The 22,215-nt window shown below is 40.8% G+C and overlaps 1 protein-coding gene across 5 annotated transcripts in view; it reads left to right on the top strand.

Annotated features, from left to right (window-relative positions):
* The window catches only part of RALGAPB (Ral GTPase activating protein non-catalytic subunit beta), a 173,317-nt gene extending 154,963 nt beyond the window's left edge, over nt 1-18,354 (top strand). For all 5 annotated transcript variants that reach the window (XM_033962658.1, XM_033962656.1, XM_033962654.1 and 2 more), the window contains 5 exons: nt 1,117-1,253; nt 2,373-2,481; nt 7,295-7,373; nt 10,660-10,808; nt 17,291-18,354. In XM_033962658.1, the coding sequence (XP_033818549.1) occupies nt 1,117-1,253; nt 2,373-2,481; nt 7,295-7,373; nt 10,660-10,808; nt 17,291-17,484 (668 nt within the window). In that variant the 3' untranslated portion in view covers nt 17,485-18,354. The remainder of the gene's footprint in view (nt 1-1,116; nt 1,254-2,372; nt 2,482-7,294; nt 7,374-10,659; nt 10,809-17,290) is intronic.
* The last annotated feature ends 3,861 nt before the right edge of the window (nt 18,355-22,215 follow it).

Genomic DNA, 22,215 nt, shown 5'->3' with positions numbered 1-22,215 from the left:
CATTGTATAGATCCATGGTGAGGCCCCACCTGGAATACTGTGTGCAATTCTGGAGGCCGCATTATCGCAAAGATGTGCTGAGACTGGAGTCGGTGCAAAGAATGGCCACCCGGATGGTCTCGGGACTCAAGGATCTACCATACGAAAAACGGCTTGACAAATTACAGCTATACTCGCTCGAGGAGCGCAGAGAGAGGGGGGACATGATCGAGACGTTCAAGTATCTTACGGGCCGCATCGAGGCGGAGGAAGATATCTTCTTTTTCAAGGGTCCCACGACAACAAGAGGGCATCCGTTGAAAATCAGGGGCGGGAAACTACGAGGTGATACCAGGAAATTCTTTTTCACTGAAAGAGTGGTTGATCGCTGGAATAGTCTTCCACTACAGGTGATTGAGGCCAGCAGCGTGCCTGATTTTAAGGCAAAATGGGATCGGCACATGGGATCTATTCACAGGGCAAAGGTAGGGGAGGGACATTAAGGTGGGCAGACTGGATGGGCCGTGGGCCCTTATCTGCCGTCTATTTCTATGTTTCTATGTTTCTATGTTCATTATGAGTTAACTATGGATAGAGCTTTTTGCTGTCTTTCACCATCATTATGGAATTTCCTTCCTAATATAGTTCACCTTGAATTGATGTATTTGAAATTTAGAACCCTTCTGAAGATATTTCTTTTTTAAAAAGCCGTTTCTATCCAGTTGGATGTCTCCAGAGTTGAGAGGATTTACTACAGATGCAGTTTGCTGAGAATTAAAATCAAAAAAATCTTTTCTTTTGATTTAAATTTGCAGTTCCTTTTCTATTTTCAAATTTTTTTATTTTTTTTTTAAATTCTTTATTCATTTTCAAATTGAACAGCAAATGCACAAACTAATATATTATACAAGTTATTCCACAATAGCACATTAATCTCTACCATATAAAACACTAGTGATACATTAACCCTCCCAACCACCCATCCTTTATCACATTTCCAATAGGAATAAACACACATATTATATATATATTATATTATATTATAACTTTGTAAACTGCTTTGTTGCTGTTTAAGGAAGGGCAGTATATTAAATAAAATTAAACCATAAACCATGTCTCTTTCCCCTGCTTCCCCAGCTGATTCTGTAGAAAGCACAGTCTCTGAGTTGGACGGGGACTCAAGCATGGACCTTCTCCCTGGAATACTAAAACAGCCATCCCTAACACTGGAACTCTTCCCTAATAATACAGACAACCTTGGTGCCTCACAGCGGGTGTGTATACATAATATCAATCCATGTAAAAATGTGCCAAAATAAATCTGTCCTATAACTAATTGAACATAAAGGTCAGTAAGTATTTTTCACTCCATAAGACGCACTTTTTCCAACCCCCAAAAGGGGGTGGAAAAGTGGGTGCATCTTATACAGCAAATACACCTCCTACCCCCGGTACTTTTTAAAAAAGTTGTGGTGCTCTCCTACCTGATGGCTGTCTTTGGAAGCAGAGCGGCACGACCTTTGCGCTTCCTGCCTGGTCCCACGCCGCTCAGTGATTGACTGATGTCAGTTCTCAATGAGAATCTCTGAGCAGCGCGGGATCAAACAGGAAGCACAAAGGTCGTGCTTCTGCGTTGCGCCGCTCAGCTCTGCTTCCAAAGACAGCCCAGAGAGCACCACAACTTTATAAAGGTACCGGGGTGGCTTTGAGCTGGCGGCTTCAGTTGCGGGCGGCTTCGGGCGGGCTCCTTTGATGCGCTGGCTTCTGACTGGGCTGCAGGACGGAGGCTTCAGGTGCAGGTGGGCTCCTTCGATGCGACAGCTTCTGACTGGGCTGCAGGCAAGAGGCTTCAGGTGCAGGCGGGTTCCTTTGATGCAACGGCTTCTGACTGGGCTGCAGGCGGGAGGCTTCAGATGTGGGCATCATCGGGGGCTCCTTCGCTGCGGGCAGCTTCAGGTGCAGGCATATTCTGGCTGTGGGCTGGCTGCTTCAGGTGCGGATGGCTTCAGGCTGCTTAGCACCAGATCACCAGACGTACCCCTCTATAAAGGAGGAAATTTTTTCCCTTGGTTTTTCCTCCTCTACAGGGGGGTGCGTCTTATAGACCGAAAAATACGGTAAACATCTTAGCTTTACTATATAATTGTGTATTTTCCTGTTAAAGATCATTCTAATGTTTTCACAGCTACCACTTGCAGTGAGAATAGTCAGTATTATATCCACATTAATAACCAAGTTCAGATTTTAAATAGTTGATCCTGAAGGTAAAATTGGTTTCCAGCTTTAGTTCTGGTTCCTTCTGGCCCAGTAGGATATTTGGTCAATTGCAGGTATTCCTCTGAAGTCTTCTGTGTATAATGGAAATGCTCTTTCTCTTCTTGGGTCTCCACCAGCTGAGCCCTATATCCAGGGCGAAGAAGTTACCCCCAGGCCGGACTGTACCTCCTATGGGTCCTGAGACCAAAGTAGCTGTAGTCTGGATTGAGCAGTACGACGATCTAGGTAGTTGACACTGTTCTTTCTTGAGTTAATGTAATTGTTTATTTTTAAATGTTTTCATTCTCATTATTGTTCATAAAGATGATCACTATCCACAGTGAAACCAGTAGTAGAAGAAAAATCATGTATCTTAAGTTGTCAATAGCTTCACTTGGTTCTGATTTCTGGTTCCTGTTCTAACTGCTTCTACCATTTCAGAGCCAAGCATGCTGGGCTACTGAAGCACTGTTTGTAATCAGAAACCCCTTCTAGCACTGCTAGTATGTAAATGGTAGCTAGGGTGAAGGAGGAGTTATTTTAGAAGCATTTACATGTGTAAACTGCATAAGTGGCTATTTACACATGATGTTGATGTTCCAAGATGCAGCAATTTCAAGGGGAGTAATTTGGACTAGCTGAAAAATTGCATATATAGTTTCCATTTTGTCTTTCGTACCTGCTCCGAGGCATTGCCAAAAGCCTATTTGTTTGGACCTGGAGTCCCCAGCAGTGATTGAGCAGGCAGATGCATTAAAAGGTTATTAATTGACTGCTCTTGTATGTGCAGCTTTCTGAAATCCAGTACATGCACACGTATGTTGCAAGATCAGCACCCACACTTGCAGTTACAACATAAGAACATAAGAATTGCCGCTGCCGGGTCAGACCAGTGGTCCATCATGCCCAGCAGTCCGCTCCTTCTGCGGCCCTTGGTCAAAGACCAGTGCCCTAACTGAGACCAGCCCTACCTGCGTACATTCTGGTTCAGCAAGAACTTGTCCAACTTTGTCTTGAATCCCTGGAGGGTATTTTCCTCTATAACAGCCTCTGGAAGAGCGTTCCAGTTTTCTACCACTCTGGGTGAAGAAGAACTTCCTTACGTTTGTACGGAATCTATCCCCTTTTAACTTTAGAGAGTGCCCTCTCGTTCTCTCTACCTTGGAGAGGGTGAACAACCTGTCTTTATCTACTAAGTCTGTTCCCTTCATTATCTTGAATGTTTTGATCATGTCCCCTCTGTCTCCTCTTTTCAAGGGAGAAGAGGCCTAGTTTCTCTAATCTCTCGCTGTATGGCAACTCCTCCAGCCCCTTAACCATTTTAGTCGCTCTTCTATGGACCCTTTCAAGTAGTACCGTGTCCTTCTTCATGTATGGCGACCAGTGCTGGACGCAGTATTCCAGGTGAGGGCGTACCATGGCCTGGTACAGCAGCATGATAACCTTCTCCGATTTGTTCGTGATCCCCTTCTTAATCATTCCTAGCATTCTGTTTGCCCTTTTCGCCGCCGCCACCCATTGCGCGGACAGCTTCATCGACTCATCGACCAGTACTGCTGGGGTCTCTCCAAGTACCACCCCGTACATCCTGTATTCGTGTATAAGATTTTTTTTACCGACATGCATCACCTTACACTTATCCATGTTGAACCTCATTTGCCATGTCGCAGCCCATTTCTCGAACGTGTTTATGTCATGCTTGAGTACCTGATTGTTAAACCGCTTAGATAACCTTGATAGGCAGTATATATAAAAACCTAATAAACTTGAAAAAAACTTGAAAAACTTCGCAATTGAAGTAAAAGGCTGCTTACTTTACTTCACTAGGGATCCGTCGTGAAGAAAAAAAAAAAAAGTTAAACCCACAAGATTACATTGTATATTCCAAAGCAAATATCTTTTTATTCTAGCAATTAGTATTATAGCAGCATTTGTCAAATCAGAAATAAATCATTTTGGTCATATACAACAGAGAGAAAAAACCTCATACAAACAGTGCCAGCATTTTTCTGTAAGTATGGCACAGCTTCTCTAAAGAAACTCTGCCAGAGCATGGGGGTTTTATACAGAAGATGTTTGTGTCTTAGACCCTTCCCCTGGCTGTGAATATGTATCGCCTTATTGGATCAGACCAACTGCCATCTAACCCTTTCCTAGTCCACACCTCTATTCTTCCCTGGGGAGCCCTGGACAGGCATAGCTTCTGGAACTTTCTTCTTGAAGTTTCCATTCGTCACACGGGTACATCAGTATCAGTGCCTCAACGCATTAGCCTGGCATCACTTTATCAGTTCTTAGGTTCCCAGATGGAGTGTCCTGCTAACTTGCATTTTCTTTCAGCACTGTCAAATAGCTCATTGTCTTTCCAACACTGGTTGGTGTCCTTGAGAAACTTCACAGCAAGAAATCCACACACTCACATGCCACATATTAGCATCTCAGCATCTGAACTGAAACCAGTTTATACAAGCCCGTGACTTCAGCAACTCCAGCAAAATGCAGGAATAGGTTTCACAAACTGTAAAAGTCTCTCATAGGCTCCTGTCATCTATTTCGCATCCTCCTGCATCTTCACTACTCTGAATAACTTAGTACAGCGACAGATTAGAGAAACTGGGCCTCTTCTCCCTCGAGCAGAGTAGATTGAGAGGAGACATGATTGAAACTTTCAAGGTACTGAAGGGAATAGACTTAGTAGATAAGGACAGGTTGTTCACCCTCTCCAAGATAGAGGGAACGAGAGGGCACTCTCTAAAGTTTAAAGGGGATAGATTCCGTACAAACATTAAGAAAGTTCTTCTTCACCCAGAGAGTGGTAGAAAACTGGAACGCTCTTCCGGAGGTTCTTATATGGGAAAACACCCTCCAGGGATTCAAGACAAAGTTAGACAAGTTCCTGCTGAACCAGAACGTACATTTATCTCATCTTATTAGTATAAATATTCCCAGAAAATATAAAAATAATAGAATTTTGTTGGATACCTGGAAAACCCTACGTTATGTTAGTAATTTATCACCAAACCCAATTTCCAAGTCATTAAATCAATCAATTTGGGTAAACTCCAAGATCAAAATTGGCGGGTTTAAAATAGTTTGGAAGCATTGGATCATTGCAGGTATACGGACTTTGAATGATGTGATTATAAATGGATCATTGCTTAGTTTTTCACAATTGCAACATAAATTTGGTTTAAATAATTCACAAAGTTTTAAATGGTTGCAGTTGAAGCAGGCCATCCAGGAAGGGTTCCCTGAATGGAAAGTTCTTAATTCTCAGTATAGTTTGGAATTCCTGTGCTTTCAGGTGGATTTCTTGGGTCACCAAGCCGCACAGTGGTATAAATTGATATATGGATATTTGAATAAAAAACAAAGAACTGGTCTTAGGGCCATTTGGAGCATTGAGCTTGGGCGTCAAATTTCTGCCTCTCAATGGCCACGTTTTTGGTCTTGGAGAATAAAAACTACAAGGGCAGCATCTATGAGACAAACTTGGTTTTTTTGTTGCATAGAGCTTTATGGACCCCAGTTCGTTTACAGAAGTTAGATAGTTCAAGATCCAATAGATGCTGGCATTGTGGTTTAGAAGTTGGGACATTAGATCATTTCTCCTTTCTTCTTTTAACATGTAACTTTCCCCCCATCCTTCCCATTCTCCCTCACCTTCAAGTCTGTCTAGTTAATGTCTTCAGTGTGCACTTTCATTATTTTATATTTATTTATTTAATTTTTCCTTTCAAATTTTTATTGTAAACCGGCCAGATACTTATTGATGGTCGGTATATTAAAAGCCAAGAAACTTTGTCCCTATATAAATGCCTTTTGGAAGTTAATTTGGCCCCAAATTAATTCATTGTTAGAAAATCATGTTGCCCTTTCGTATGATACTATATTATTTGGTACTTCAATGAGATTTAAAAGCCAAATTTCAGCGAATAATAATAAACTTTAATATTAACAGGGGTTGCCATTCAGCAGATTACAGGGAATTGGAAAGATTATACTAAATTGAATTATACTTTTTGGTGGAATTCAGTGTGTCATATTTATAAATGGAAAGGGTATTTACTCTACAACAAGGCAATTATAATAAGTTTAAAAAGATTTGGGGGCCATTGACGATTTATTCTGATGATCAGAATAAACACCTAAATATTGGACAAGATAAGGGGGGGTGGGATTATGAAGGATAATAATTGATAATTGTTATTTATTCGTATATGGGTGGGAGGGGTGGGCTTCTTATATAATTATCTATTTGGAATATTACAAATAAGAATGTCAAGTGATTAATTAAGATATTTATGAATGATTGTTGTACACTTGTTGTAATTTTTGAAAATGAATAAAGATTAAAAAAAAAAAAAAATGAAATGACTGTTCTGACTTGTACCTGTCACTTCCCGCTGTCTTTCTACGGTTGTAGAAAAAGGTCTTCCAGACCTTTTGTAAAATAGCAGAATGTCCTGACCTGAACCTTCCAATTCCTGCCTTGATTTCTTGTGTAAAAAGGGGACTTTTAGTCTGCTGCAGCTATTAAAGTGTGCTCACAACAGCAAGAAAAACAAGATTGGGTCTCAGCATGCCTGACTCCTAGGAGGAAAGAGGATGGATTTCTGTGTGTAAAGCATGTTTTAGAAAATTGCATATGGAATGTGTGCACTGCCGGGGACCATTCCCCGGCAGACTGTAGAATATGCACAGAGTAGATGCACAAGTTACTCCGTCTGACCAGATGTGAACTTATGCACTGTTGGGGCTGTTTCTTGGACTGCTTTATAAAGGTACTTAAGTGCCCGTATTTTCCTTGTAAACTAGGCTCCTTTTTTGGACTTCTTACCTAGGCAGTCACTAGCAAAATAGTAGCAGCAGGTAGGAAGAGGAGGTGGATAACACAGCAGTGAGGACGAGATTCTGTTGCAAAAGCAGGCCCTTAAATCACCCCAAGTAAAAAGCAAATAGATGGACACAGTTTCCTCCTGAGAAGCAAATGATATGTTTAAAAGTCATTGAAAGGACCAGCCACTAAACATGACTTTGTATGTTAATTTCCCTGCAGAAAACTTTCCTCTCTCTGATTTGCTGTCAGAAACCAGTACTGGCATAGAAACGGCAGTCAATAGTAATGCTTCTCTCAGGTATGGCTCACAGATTTCTTTCTTTGAGAATATTTTTTCTCTTTTGTAATGTTGTCATGACAGAAAAGTGGCTTGGAGGTCAGCCTGGTCCAGCTACCAGTCAGATGTAACGGATATTACAATCCATCTGCTGTACTACAAGATGAGAGCAGTGGCGTAGCCATGGAGAACCCGGGCCCTCCCCTACTTCCGGCTCAGAATAGTGGCACTGGATACCTGGTTGGCAGGGATGCTATTGCTAGCCCCCGCCTGAGCAGCAGAAAAACTTGCAGGGGGCTCCAGCGCCACACATGCTCAGTTCAGTCAAGACCGAGCTCTCTCTATTTCCCCCCAAATCCACTTACCCGCTTTCTCTGTTTCTATGCCTGTCACTATTGTCCTCACACTTCCTTCGCCTCCACTGCCAACACTCAATTCCTTGTTTTCCATCTTCCTTGGAATAAAGTTACTAAGTTAAAGTGTCTGTAACTATTCAAATCCAACACTTTTTTAAAATTCTTAAACCCCGATTTGCTCCTTCCTAGCCTTGTTGTTTCAGCTATTTCTTAATATATCAATTTGTAATTTCTCTTATGTCGTGTGTGTTTGTCTTGATAGATTGTAAGCTCTTTCAAGCAGGGACCATCTCTTGTGTAGTTATAAGGCACTGTGAATGCTTACTAGTGCTTCAGAAGCAATGAGATATAGCAGTAATTCTTGAATGGACAACTGCTTGGCAGCCAACTTGCAGTACAAAGCATTGCAGAGTTTTCTGAAAATTGAATTTTCCAATTTTAAATTATAAACCATGTTGGGTTTTATTGAAAGGCTTTAATAAATATAACATTCTTTGGGGGGAGTGGGTTTCGGGTCGTGCTCCTTACTGGGCTTGGCGAAATCGTTTGCATGCTTTGATGTTGCTTCAGTAGGGTTGGGTGCGTACTTCCTTGCGACAATCTAAGTTCTTTTTGCAGGTCTGGGGTCCTTATATAAATTCCTTGTCTCCTAGAACCTGTATTCTGATTCTTAATACCTTGCCTGTTTAATTGGCCTTGGGATAGCCTTTCCCCAACTTGGTATTTTCTGGGTTTTTGGGTTTTGTTTGCCTTGGTTTGAGTCTTTGTTTGCTGCGTGTTAGTTCTTGGTGGGGGGGAGGTCTTTTGCATTGTCTCTTGGGACTCATCAGAATCCAGGGCCCTGAATGTCAAGCTTTCAATTTGGTTCTGCTCAAGCGACCTCAGTTGGGTGGGCTAGCATTCTTGTTCTCTCTTTATTACCATATTGCTTTGTATTATGCCTGTAGCATTTTTCTGGTTCTTTTGGCAGCTTCTCATTCATTTGTGTAGTCTGGTTTCTATTGTTGTGCAGGCGGGGTAAGGGGGGATTGGGTGCTGGGTGGGATCTTGGGATCGGGGGTTTCATGAACAAATGCTGTACCTTCTACTGTGTTCATTGTCCTTTTTGGCTGGTTCAATAAAAAATTGTTTCAATTTAATAAACATAAACGATTTCAAGGCAGTGATAAACTATGTCCATAGAGCAGGGACATAGAGTGCTCAGAATTGACTCCCCAGTCATTAGTAATAGAAGCTTCCAATAAACATTGTCTAGACCAGTGTTCTTCAACCTTTTGACATCTCTGGACCAGCGGAAATAAAAGAATTATTTTGTGGACCGGCAGTTGAAGAACACTGGGCTAAGTCGTGCCCATCTTCACCCCCATAATAGTACTAATTGCAACACCATTTTTTCCATTCATTTTTCATATATATATGTGCCTTGACTTCTGGCCTGCCCCCCCAATGTTATCTTCAGGCCGGTCCATGGTGCGATCAACATGGTTTCTTCGGGCTGGCTCCCTGAGTGCTGCATTGCACAAAGCTGTGGGAAAAGGACGCGCTTAGGAGCAGTGCAGCACTCAGGAAGCCGGCCCGAAGACACCATGTTGATCGCACCATGGACTGGCGGTTGAAGAACACTGGTCTAGACAGCCTTTGGAGAGACTAGCATGTGATACTTCTCACAGCACCCCTTAAAATTTCCATCACTTTTCTTCTGCTGCAATGATTGCAAAGCTAAGGGCTGCTTTCTGCTTTCAATTATAACCACCATAGAATTGTGCTTGTCTGTGGTGTTGCTTACCTTTTAACAGGAGACTATAAGCACATTCACTCTCCCCTCAATCCCACAAAGAAAGGGAGGAAAAGTCGGTTCAAAAAAGCGAAATATCTTCCCCCTGAAAATATTCCTCCCGTGAATCAATATTTTATTTATTTATTTTTAAAAGTTACATACATAAAATATTGAAACAGGTCAGAACAGATAAAAGCAAAAGCAGAAAGATTCAATCCTTACAATAGGTCAAATGCTCAAAGAAATGCATCAACAAATAATTGCGTTTCCTGAATGACCTCCTTTCACCACATTTCTGAATTTGGCCAACAAGGCCATTCCACAGTTTTACTCCTGCACATGACAAGGTCATAGCATTCGTTTCCACAAATGAATCGACTATATTATTTGCCCATGAAGAAAGAAGCCACCCCAGAGGCAGAAGAATTAAATTTTAGTGCAAGCGAACATCTAAATGTTACTGACCTGTTAGAAACCACATTATCCGATATTTCAGTGAGAGCTACTTTCTTTGAGACTAGATTTTCAAGGTAAAAAAAAGTTTTCTGGCAATGAGAACTGCAATAGTAATTTTGGGTGCAACATTTTTTCTTGCTTAGCCATGCAAATGCATGGTAACATATTTGGGACTGAAATGTGGGTGTTTTTTGCCCCTGAACAGTTAGGAGCCTTTCTGGATTTGAAGAAATTGGCAGCAGTTTAGTTAGTATAGAACAGCATTTGGGAATAAGGAACTCAGCTGTTAAGTCTATTCCTGATACGCAATACCTATATTTGACCACCCCCTTAGTTATTATGGTCTAAGGAAGAGAAGATATAATTGAATGCTTCAATATTGCAGAGTGTGTAATTTTTCAAATTTCTTTTTATTGTGATTCATTCTGTTTTTCCTAAGCAAGAGTTCTCTTATGAGAGATGTTAAAATTGCAATAAAATATAAATTTTTAAAAAAGTGAAACAAATCCAGGTCACAAGTCTCACATCTAGCTCTGAATAGACGGGGAGGGTCCATATGGCAGCATGGGAAGGACCCCCGCACAAGCACAGAGGACTCAAAAGAGGGAGAGCTCCAGCACCCAGGCCGTGGCTGCAGAGAACCCCTGGTACAGTTAACAGCTAGGCTTGATCTCAGTATGCCATTATTTTGATAAAGCTTTTTTTCCCCCCTCTTCAGGACAAACATACCTGAAAAAGAGGTTCCGGTTATTTTCATCCATCCCTTAAGAACTGGCTTATTCCGGGTAAAAGTGCAAGGAGCTACTGGGAAATTCAACATGGTCATCCCACTAGTGGATGGGATGGTGGTCAGCAGAAGAGCTCTGGGTAAGATCATTATCTACAGCTAAATCAGCCTCGTAATTCATCAGTGCCATTTTTTTTGCACCCTCTTTTTCTGCAGGTATTTTTCCATCAAAACCAAACCAAATGTTGTGGAAAACAATGCATAAATAGTATTCAGTTAGCCCGTTTACCTGTGTATATAGCCATTTAGATTTAAATACCATTTCTAAATATGAGTTTAGGAGAGTTAAGTATTTATAACCTGCCTTCTCTCAATAATTTTCTTTTTTTTGTAATTGTTTATTTATTGAAAGTGAAGCGCATCACAAAAAGAAGCAAAAGCCGTCAAACAGACTACAAGTCAACACCCCAGAAGGGGAACAACAATAGAATAGCAAAATGCTTTACAGAGTCACATTCGCTCAATAATTTTCAAAGTAAAGTTACAAGTCAAGAATCTAGTGAATAGCACTAGAAATATTACAAAAAAAATTTGATGAATCGTATTACAATTTTAGAGCAAATATTTATGAAAAAGATGTCGTTACGAACCGAAAGTTCCAAATTTTAACAGACTGAAAACAGAATAAATATTCTAAAATTCATTTTTTCTTACACCAGAAACCTGGAGGAATCCCTAAAGCAGTAGTAGAACTTTTAAGAAGACTGCCCAGATAATATTTCATAAACTACTGGTAGACAAGATATTTTTTAAATGATTCAGACTGCCACGACAACCAGTAAAGCTGGATTAACAAAAGAAATACATGAGCACATTTTTTTTGTTTTAAGTAGCATCTCTCAAACTGCTTTTTACACTAAGGGCTCCGTTTACGAAGGTGCGCTAAGCGTTTTAGTGCACGCACTGGATTAGCACGCACTATAGCACAAGCTAGCCGAAAATCTACCGCCTGCTCAAAAGGAGGTGGTAGCGGCTAGCATGCGCTATTCCGCGCGTTAAGGCCCTAGCGCGGCTTCGTAAAAAGAGCCCTAAATGGAGCAAAAGTTTTTCATGGCACAATAAACGGAGCAAATTTATTTTCACAGCACATTATAATTGAATTTATAAAATTGTAAAACCAACAAAAATTAAATTTGAGAGTTATCAATTTAAAGTTCTTTAAGCTATATATGGGTAATTATAATAACATTGAAACTAAAGTCGATAGAATAGAATAGCTAAACAATGTGATGGATGTGCTTGTTTTTGAGTGCAAATTAACTCAAAATGCAACTTGATAGTCAACATCCACCAACTCCAGTCGTTCTCTATTTTTTTAATTTTTGTCAGAGCTGAAAATCCAAGTTTGCAAAGATAAGAAGATCCAAATGGTAACAAAGCTTTGATTGCTTTGTTGCTCAAGTTAGGATAACTACTGCATAAAAAATAAAAATAAACCCCTTTTTTGCAGGGGAGGGTTTTGAGGGGACATTTTTATGATAGTGTTATCCCCTATAATTCTGACCTGGATGAGGGGAAAAGGGGAGTTTATTGCCTTGGAGGACTGTAAGAATTCCAGTTTTCTGGGGATGCTTTGTTCCTTGTTTTCTTGTGTGGGGATGGGGGGAGGAGAGGGGGGACTTGGTTGGGGTTGAGGGGTTGGGATTTATTGGAGATGTTTTATGTTTTTCCTGTTGTTTTATATTGTTGTCTAGGTCTTTGCACCATTGGAAACTTTCAATAAAAAAATTGCTTAAACATAAAAAATATTATTTTTGTTTTCAGGGACCAGTCATGTCCAATCCAATCCTTAAGTTTATATACTGAATCATTCCCAAGTACCGGGGCTTGATTCGCTTTACATTATTGCTATTAAAGGAGAACAACAGGACAGAAGAGGAGTCAAATTTATTGGCTCACCATGGCTAAATAAGATCGATTTTGTATTCATCTAAGGCTTGTTGAAAAAGATAGGTTTTCAGGGATTTCCTAAATAGATGAAGACAGACAAGAGATCTAATTTCATAAAAAAATACGTTCCAAATAGTTGTAAAAATGTATGCAAAAGATCGGAAAATAAATCCCATGGCTTTAACACCCTTGGCAGAAGGGAATGAGAGTTTGAGCATTTGAGATGGTCTTGATCTTTTAGGTCATAAGGAATTCAGTGAGATAACTACTAACGGTGTAAAAATCCCATGTATAATTTTTAAAATTATACTAGTGTATTTGAATTTAATTCTGAAGTGAACTGGCAACCAATGAAGTACTTTCAACAAAGGGGAGACGTGTTTGATCTTTTTTTCCAAAAATAAGTTTGGCTGCCGTGTTTTGGACTAATTGCAACCTTTTTAAATTACCCTTGCTCAGACAAATATATAAGAGTTGCAGTAGTCCAACTGAGCTAATAATATTGCCTGCACTAATGTAGCAAAATGATGTTAATAGAAGAAATGTCAAACCCTTCTCAACATATGAAGATTGAAAAAGCATTTTTTAACTAAGTTGTTAACTTGAGTTTGTAAAGAAAGTGAAGAGTCAAGCACAAAGCCCAGAATCTTGGAGGAAAATTTAGTTGTCAAAGAATGATGCTTGTCTGGGCGGTTGTATCCTTACATACACAGACACTCATAACATTGACAGACTCTTGCGTATGCAACATTCATGTCATCTATTCTAGTGTATACTTATGAAGGGAATTTTTTTAAATAAAGTAAAATTCTAGAATCTCTCGTGGCACACCACTGTGGAATCTCTTTGGGGCATACCACTTTGCTGTGGCACACAGTTTGAGAGAGACTGGTTTTAAGAATTGAGCTGCAATATTCTGCAACTAAAGTCTTTACCAAGTTTTGTTTTTGCGAGATTCCTACATGCAGAGAGTTGCAGTAATCCACCTGAGTCAAAATTAGCTATTGTACCACTAAAGCAAAATAATTCCTGTAGAAATAGAAGTGAATCCAGTAACTTGAAGTTCCATAGACTTGGCAAAATCTAATATTACTCTCATGACTCTAAAGGTTTTCTCAAACCAAAGAGAGGAATCATTACTTAATGGAATAATATTTGGAGCTTTACTTAAATTGGAACTAAGCCAAAGGATTTTGTTCTTATCTGTATTTAGCTTTAGAAGACATGATAAAAACAAGCTCTCATCTTACCTGTGCTTGTTTTTATCCTGAGATATGAATAATACAAATTTTGAGAAATCGGTAATAAGATAAACATATTGTCCACATATGAAAACAAAAAGTTCTCCATCCCCGAGAGTAAGCAAACCTAAAGAACTCTCTGTAGATGCTAAACAAGAGGTGAGACAGAAGAGCCCTATGGAACTCTGCAAGGCAGCTGCCATGTGGAAAATATTCTTCATTCTTCATTGTCCCTCCAGACTGGTACACAACAGATGAGTTTACGTTCCTGTGCCAGCAGGTGGAGACTGAGATGTTGACTTTTGGCTACTGTACAAGTGGGCTGTGTAGTCCCATCTACAATCAGACTTTTCTCAGTCTCCAGCAGGTGGCGTGGTAAGCTTGTGCAGTCTGTGCTGAGGTTTGTTAGGGCCTGTTGGATCTGATTAGTGAATCTTTCTTGTCCCTTTTGCTGTCCAGAAAGAACTTGGGGGACCCTCTTGGGGGGTCCTAGTGACCTTGGGGGGTCCATACTCAGAAGGGTCTAGTCCCCCCATTTCCCCCATCTCCCCTTATGTCTTTGCTTTAAAGGAGCCTCAGCTGTACCCCTGGCCACCTGTTAGGAACAGACTACAGTTTAGAGAGCCAGTGGGATCTGTTCTCTTGAGACAGCTGGTGAGCTGTGAGAAGGGAAAAAAAAAGGAGCATAAAAAGGACCTGAGGCTCCTGGTTTTATACGGTGACGTTGTGCTTGGGTCTTCGGCGCATTCGTTATGAGTGCTTCTAAAAAGCAGAAAAAGTGTGGTTTGTGGGCGCTGAGCGGTGAATGCAGCTGACATATGCATAAAGTGTTTCGAGGGGGAACTGGCATTGCCTTCGGGCGTCAGTGTGCAGGGCTCCCCTTCGTGTGTGCACCACTAGGGATTCCCTTGCTGATGCAGCAGTGGCTGCAGGCAGTCCTGCTTTAGCGGCAGGGTCTAGTCAGGCCTTGTTGCCGTTTCTTCTTTCAGGAAACAGTTTGTTGACGGGCCTTCCCTCAGTTTTGGCAGAAAGCGCAACCATTTTGCCCGCAACCTCAGGTGACCTTCCTCCTGTTTTAGAACAGGTCTTAAATGTGTCTTCTGTTCCTGCTGTGAATTTTGTATTGCCACCAGGGGTTTTTTGCCCTGATTTTGTTAGACATGTACAAGGTTTATTTACAGGTGGCTGGGAGTCCTGTTTCTGTCCTGGGGTCTCTGTGTCTTCTGCGGGTGGTATTTATCTTCTATGGCCACCCTGTTCAGTCTCCTGCTCCGACTGCCTCTGTCTCCCTCAGCTATCGTCCAAGCGGCCAAGGGTGACTTTAGATGAGGATCTTTTATGGCTGAGGAAGTTTCACTGGATAAGGACTTGGATCTTGGGGTGGACCTCCAGGATCCTCTAGGAGGGGTCTGATGATTTGGATGGAGGGTTTTGGAAGCGCTGGTTGGTGAGGATGCATCGATTGTGTGCATTTTTTACTGGGAAGAGCTGCAAGACTTATTCTTCAGGTGTCTTCAGTTTTACACTTCGAAGAGGAAGCTGTGGACCCTTTGCTGCGAAGGATCCGGTCAGCATCCCGCTCTTTCCCTAAGCATCAGGATATTCGGGATCTAAATTACAGCATAGTCAATTTGATAATCAACTACTTCAGGAACGTGTTTCCTCTGAAATGGAAAATTAATAGCATTACTAGATTCTGTAGCTCCATTATTACCTTGTAGGCAGCTAATGATCATCAAGGGGAAAAACTCTTGATTTACACAAGATCTGCTTATGCCAAGCAGAATAGAAATGGCATAGGGAGAAGACGCATCTTTCTCATCTTTCTTATAAATCTACAGTAGACAGTTATAAGAAATCAGTAACTCTTGCAAGAAAGACATCATAAAGAAAATTACAAATGCACCCAATACTTCTGTCTTATATGGAACTCTTAACTATGTATCGGGACAAAGATCAACTTAAAGTACAGCAACCAAAGGCACAAGAATTGGCTAATTATTATCAGCATAAGATAATAAACATTAGGAATGCAATTCCCATTGGAATTCAAGAACAAACAAGTGCGAATGATCCTTCCTCTTCTTCAGTAATGAGTAGTAAAGATATAAAAAAAAACCTCTGGTATCTTTATTTCCATTTGTACACTTGATGGTTAGTACAAGCTTAGAGATGGGGGATTTTCCAGAGCAATAGAAAATAACATACCTGAAACATATTGAAAAATGCATAAAATGCAATTTCGGACCCTAGTTACTATCGTGCAATTGCCAATATCCTGTTCCTAGTGAAGATGGTGAAAGTAACAGTGCATTTCCAGTTCAAGTGGCAGACCTTCGGGGGTCCCACCCATGATGGATACTACTTTGGTATGTCCCATCCATTCTGTCCCGGTCTGGAGGGACAATAAAGGAGAAATTAGGTTTTACCTGCTAATTTTCTTTCTTTTAGTCCCTCCAGACCGGCACAGACCGGTCAGTGTTTTTTCATGAAGAGTTCGGGATTTTGTTGTCTTAGTTGTTGGGGAGTATATTAAGAGCAGCGACACATGGTTCGACTGGTTTAGCTGGCAAACTGTGGAGCGTTGCTGGAAGGTTCTTGTTCTAATCAGTATCCAACAGTGTGTTCATGTCCAATTCGGACATTTTCCTTTGTCTTCTCCATGTGAGTGTGGTGTTGGTATGTTATTATTCAGCCTAGTTAGTTTCTGCTTGGCTATTTGTCAGACTGATTGTAGATGGGACTGCACATCCCACATAGTCAATGTCTCAGTCTCCACCTACTGGCAGAGGAGCGTAAACCCATCTGTTCTGTGCTGGTCTGGAGGGTCTAAAAGAAAGAAAATTAGCAGGTAACCTAATTTCTCCTTAACGATAAAACCTGTTGCTCAGAAAATCATTAAACCATCGAAAAACATTCTTAGTAATTCCTAAGTCAGCCCATTTACACATCAAAATATGATCAAATGTATCAACGGCTCTGAGATATAGTCAATAGGTCCTTTCGTAGAGAGCTTACAAGCTAAATTATACCTGCAGCAATAGATGGCATGTCACTGGGAGAAAGTAGCATTTTAACTCTAATTTCTCAGATTCTCAGGCCACTGCTGCTTATAGGCTACTCTGTCCTGTGGTAAATGAGAGAATGCCAGATTCATTGGTCTATCACTTTCACCAAACTTTCTCTAGTTTTTTGCTTTTCCCCTTTCCTTGCTCTTTGAAGACTTCAAAGGTATTTGGAATTAAAAAAAAATCCCAGTGAATCATAAACTTAGTGGTACTCATCTGGTGTATGTGAAATGTAGCAATCCTCACTGGGATTACTATTGATAATTTCTCAGGGGCTGGAGTAGCCTACTAGGCCATTAGCCCTAGGAATGTTTGTTCTGCTTTCTGTCTTCTAAACAAGATCTACTTTCTTTTCTTTCGTAGGTTTCTTAGTTCGTCAGACAGTAATTAATATCTGTCGGAGGAAACGACTTGAAAGTGACTCATACAACCCTCCCCATGTCCGCCGGAAGCAGAAGATCACAGATATTATTAATAAATACAGGAATAAGCAGCTAGAGCCAGAATTTTATACCTCATTGTTCCATGAGGTTGGACTCAAGAACTGCAGCCCTTAGAGCCCAGACTGCCGCCAAAATTTTTGGATCAGAAGCAAGAAAAATATTGAACAACCAAAATTAGAAAGTCTCGCCATGAGGCATTCTGCACAAACAAGGTCATACCTCTGGGGTTCACCCCCACCACTCACAATCTCTGTGCCAGGTGGGAAAGAAAGAGAAGAACCAGACCATGAAACCCAGTCCATGGAGAGACCGCTGTCAAACCCACTCCTTGCTTTGGCTATATTTTCATTCATTCCTAAAGCAACATCGGTGCTGGGAGTCTTCGGGCCCTATGAAGTCAGTGGAAATCAGTGGAAAATGGGTGATTACTGTTGCTATCTGTCACCTAGAATTTCTGATCAGCAAAGCTGAAATATAATTTTCTTTCCCAGTTATTATAGAATAGAGGTGTAATATCCAGTGCCTCTGGATACAGGCCTTTGTAGCCTTCTAGTAAATATGTATACATCGCAATGTGCTAAATTGATATCTATTTTTCTTAAATTATATAATAGTGTGAAGAAATTTGCAGTTCTTTGCAGGCAGAGCACGCCAGGAGGCAAGTTTAGGCTGCTGTGCAGTTAGAGTGTGGAACTGGTTGTAAGCCTCGCCTTTAATCCAAGGGTTTGCCAGCGGGTGAGGGTTGATTGCATTCAACCCTAGAATTATGGTGGAGGAGGAATCAAAGTCCTCAGTTCACATAAACCAATCCCACATGGCAGTGACCAAAATTAAAGGCGGGGTTTAAATCACGATGAGTTGGTCTCTAAAGGAGCGAAACCGTCCTTGCTGGGATGCCACAAGCAACAGGATTGCTATTTTATTGTATTCATATTTATTGCTTTTTTGCAAAGTAAAGATCGCACGTTTACTTTAGCACTGAGATCAGCGTTTTCTGAAGTCTTTTTCTTCCAATAACATTAACCCTTCTGGAGTGAAAAATCACGGGGCATCATTAGCGTACAAGTTGCCCTTTATGCCTTGGCATGATCCTCCAGCTTCTTGGAATCCGTTAAAGCTGGTGTACCATAGCATGAGCCTACTTGTGGATTTGTTTTCCCTATTTCATATCCTTTCCTACACACTTAAGCCCAATCATTGCAGCTACAGTTCTTGAGTGAAGACAACCTGTAATCATCAGCCCTGTCGAGCCATTAGGAGGAGTTGTTCTGCAGTGACTGGGACTCCCTCCCCCCAGAATCTGTGAGTGTTATGTCTGCACCATACCTCGGTGACCCAGGGGCACCAAAGACCAACCTCTACATGGCAACTACCCTGAGTCACCAGACTGGCCACATAAGAACTACCATCTCCGGATCAGACCTTTGGTCCATCAAGTCTGGTGATGCGTGCACGCGGAGGCCCAGCCAGGTGTACACCTGGCATAATTTTAGTTACCCATATCCCTCTATGCCTCTCATAAGGAGATGTGCATCTAGTTTGCTTTTAAATCCTAGAACGGTGGATTCCGCAATAACCTCCTCTGGGAGAGCATTCCAGGTGTCCACCACTCACTGCTTTCCTTTTGTAGTTAAATACCTTTTTTGTTTGCCATATATCTGTTATGATTTTCCAACATATCAGATTGCAAAGATTAATAAGAAAACTAGTCTCTGAATTTTTCATGCAAATAGGTTTCTCTATATTAGGATTTCGCTACACAGACATTGCAAAGGAAGGTACATGCGAGTATTCTAGAATATTCAAGAGAAAGATTCGAGTTAATATTCTATTCAGTATTTGTCAAGTGCATGTGGCAGTCAGGGTCATACTCTAAGTCCCATGCTTCAGCATTATATCAGCAAGCTTTCTGCACCACTTCAGTTCAGTCCTCTGTCCCCCTAATTCTCATCCCTGCCTGAACAAAAAAGTGCCAGCAGTTCCCATTCAGACATGACATTGATGCCTGCAAAGGAAGAAGTGACACAGGCAAGTGGTGGGGAGAGAGAATCACATTTGTGGGAATGAGGAGAAAAATGCACAAGTGTGTGAGGAAAGGAGGGAGCAAAATGAAGGCTGATGTATCGCTTTCCTCTTTAGCAGGCCTCTGCTGGTCACCAGATGATATGGGGACAAGTCCCTGTCCAGACTGCTGGAGGCAGTAGTGCCAGAGGAAAGGAGTGAAAAATTAGCAACATGTGCAGAGATCCACAAATACATACAAACAGATGTGCCTAGAACTTGGATTAGAAGAACTAAAGAGTCCATTTGTTTTGCATCCAAAGTGCATGGGTTTTTCTCCCAAATGCTGTCACAGGTTTCAGTCTGAGCACTGCACTGACTTGTGTCTTAAAGGTCAGTAAAATTGTTTTGCTCCATAGGAAGAGAGAGCCCTAAAATCCTGAGATCTGACAAGAGTCCTTAGTTTGTATTTCCTGCTTTTTTGAGGGCATTAACTGAGATATACAAGGATGGAAATGATGTGGCAGATGATGGCTTTTATATTTGGATGAATGGACAAGGTTGAGGATCTGACTCGGTGGAGATGGATTTCTAGTGGTCCAGTTCACTGAACCAACTTTCTCAGAAAAGTAACAATGAACTAGACCCAAAGTCTTCAGGGCAATGGGTCTCTCTACTGCAAGTGATTCATAATATCATGAACACTAATTTAATGACTATTAGGTATCAACAAGCCAAGAGCTACCTATTCTCATGTTCTTATCTTTTAACCTTAAGATGGGAGTGTATTCTGTGTAATTGTGTTGCTGTAATTTAATGCAAAACATTTATGGAGGACTTTGAAGAGCTTCAGGCCGAGGAGCACTGAAGGCCCTGATGGAGCCCAAGTGGCTCGAGCCCCTGGTTGAGTCGCACTTTGCTCTCTGATAATAGTGAAAAGCAGAGAGGGAGCCCAGGCACCAGCCACACAAAGAGCAGAGAAAAAAGCACAAAGGGAGGCTTCAAGTTCAGGGCAATAAAACATCAAGTATAAACCCCGAGTTCTATAAAGAGCACTAAAAATTCTATGCACACAATTTAATTGAATAACAAGCCAATTGGGGCCAATAATTGGTTTTAATTAAAATTTACATGTGTAAATTTAGGCACAGAACTGGAAGAGTCATGGGCGGTACAACAAGAAAATTGACCCACAAACAGGGGCGTTCCTCCAAGTTACGTGCATAGTCATAGAATAGTGGGGGAGATCCACGCTTTCTTTAGGCGTGAGAATTTGTGTCACATTTCCATTGGTATAAATAACCACACCTAAAGTTAAGCATGGTTTCCGGCACCAAGCGTGTAACTTTGAGCACTCTGCAGGTTTTTAGGCTCCACATATAAGATATTTCGTGGATGCCATGCACTTGTGTTTCTCTCAGCTGCTATCAGAAGCCTTTGAAAGGTTATTTTTCTTTTATATTTACATTTTTCTGTGATAACCACAAGGGTAGATCCCTCAATGGGAATCATATATGCTGCCCCTGCCTTGCCTAGAGATTTTGATGACTAATGGTTTTTGTAACATTTTTATGATTTTGGTTTTTTACATCTCTTTATGTCAACAAGCAGTAAACTTGCCCAAAAAAGTTTTCTACAGGCACTCATGCCTTCACTTTTTCATTCTTGGTGACATCATCTGTCTCCTCTGTTCCCTAAATGAAAATAGAGGCTGATCAAGTACTGTTATTACTACTATTAATTATTTCTATAGCGCTACCAGACGCACGCAGCGCTGTACAGAGTCACAAAGAGTAAGAAAACAGTCCCTGCTCGAAAGAGCTTACAATCTAAACAAGCAAGACAGCCAAACAGGATGTCATGGATAGAGTTAAGGGGAAGGGTTAATCAGCCGGCTGGGTTGTGGAGGCCAGAGGAGTAGGGTTAAGGATTGAAAGCTCTATCAAAAAGGTGGGTTTTCAGTCTGCTTTTAAACAAGGGAAGGGGCTTGATGATATAGGGGACAGCTAGATGAAAGAAACGAAGTCAGGAATTGGCAGTGGAGGAGAAGGGTAACGCTAAGAGTGACTTATCTGAGGAATGGAGTTCTCTGGCAGGTAGATAAGGAGAGAGAAGCGAGGAGAAGCTTAGTTCAGTGGACTAGGACCGCTTTAACTGAGAAGACTAAAATATTATTGCATTTGCTTTTTAAAAAGCTGTGGCTGAATTTCTCATTTTCAAAAGCGCTGGGATCTGAGGTTGTTAAAATCCATTCTATTTGTTTTACCATATGAGGTGAGGCAGGGAGTTATGCACATAAAAGATCAGTTAATTGCTTATTTGAACATGCCTACAGATATATGGAGGCTCATAATATAACGCCAAATGCCTCAGCCCTCTTTAATAATGTGGAATAAACATTTTGAACCTCTGTCTGGTATTTTTCTTCAAATATTTCTCTCTCCCCTCCCCCAACCTTAGTTTCCAAGTTTATTATAAGATTTGATTAATCGCCTATTCAAGGTTCTAGGCGATGTACAACATCAATTACAGATTTCGGGTAAAAATACATATTTATAACAACTTAAAACAAATCAAAATAGTCTGAAATACTTAACATGACTAAACATTACAATATAACAATAAACATACGTGACAACAGTAGGTAAGGTAATGGAAAGAAATACAATTCAATATAAAAGAAACAATAGGGAGAGGTACGGAAATTTGAAATGGACTGAAAAAAGATTCAATATAAAATGTAAAAAAATCAATTAATGGCTAAAAGCATCTTTAAAAAGAAATCCTTTAAGCTTGCTCTTAAATTTATCTAAAATTCTTTCTTCTCTTAAATAAATTGGCAAG

Source organism: Geotrypetes seraphini, chromosome 11 (assembly GCF_902459505.1).
Source record: "Geotrypetes seraphini chromosome 11, aGeoSer1.1, whole genome shotgun sequence".
NCBI classification, from domain to species: domain Eukaryota; kingdom Metazoa; phylum Chordata; class Amphibia; order Gymnophiona; family Dermophiidae; genus Geotrypetes; species Geotrypetes seraphini.
The sequence above is the reverse complement of the archived record's forward strand: the minus strand, read 5'-3'. Positions and strand labels throughout refer to the sequence as shown.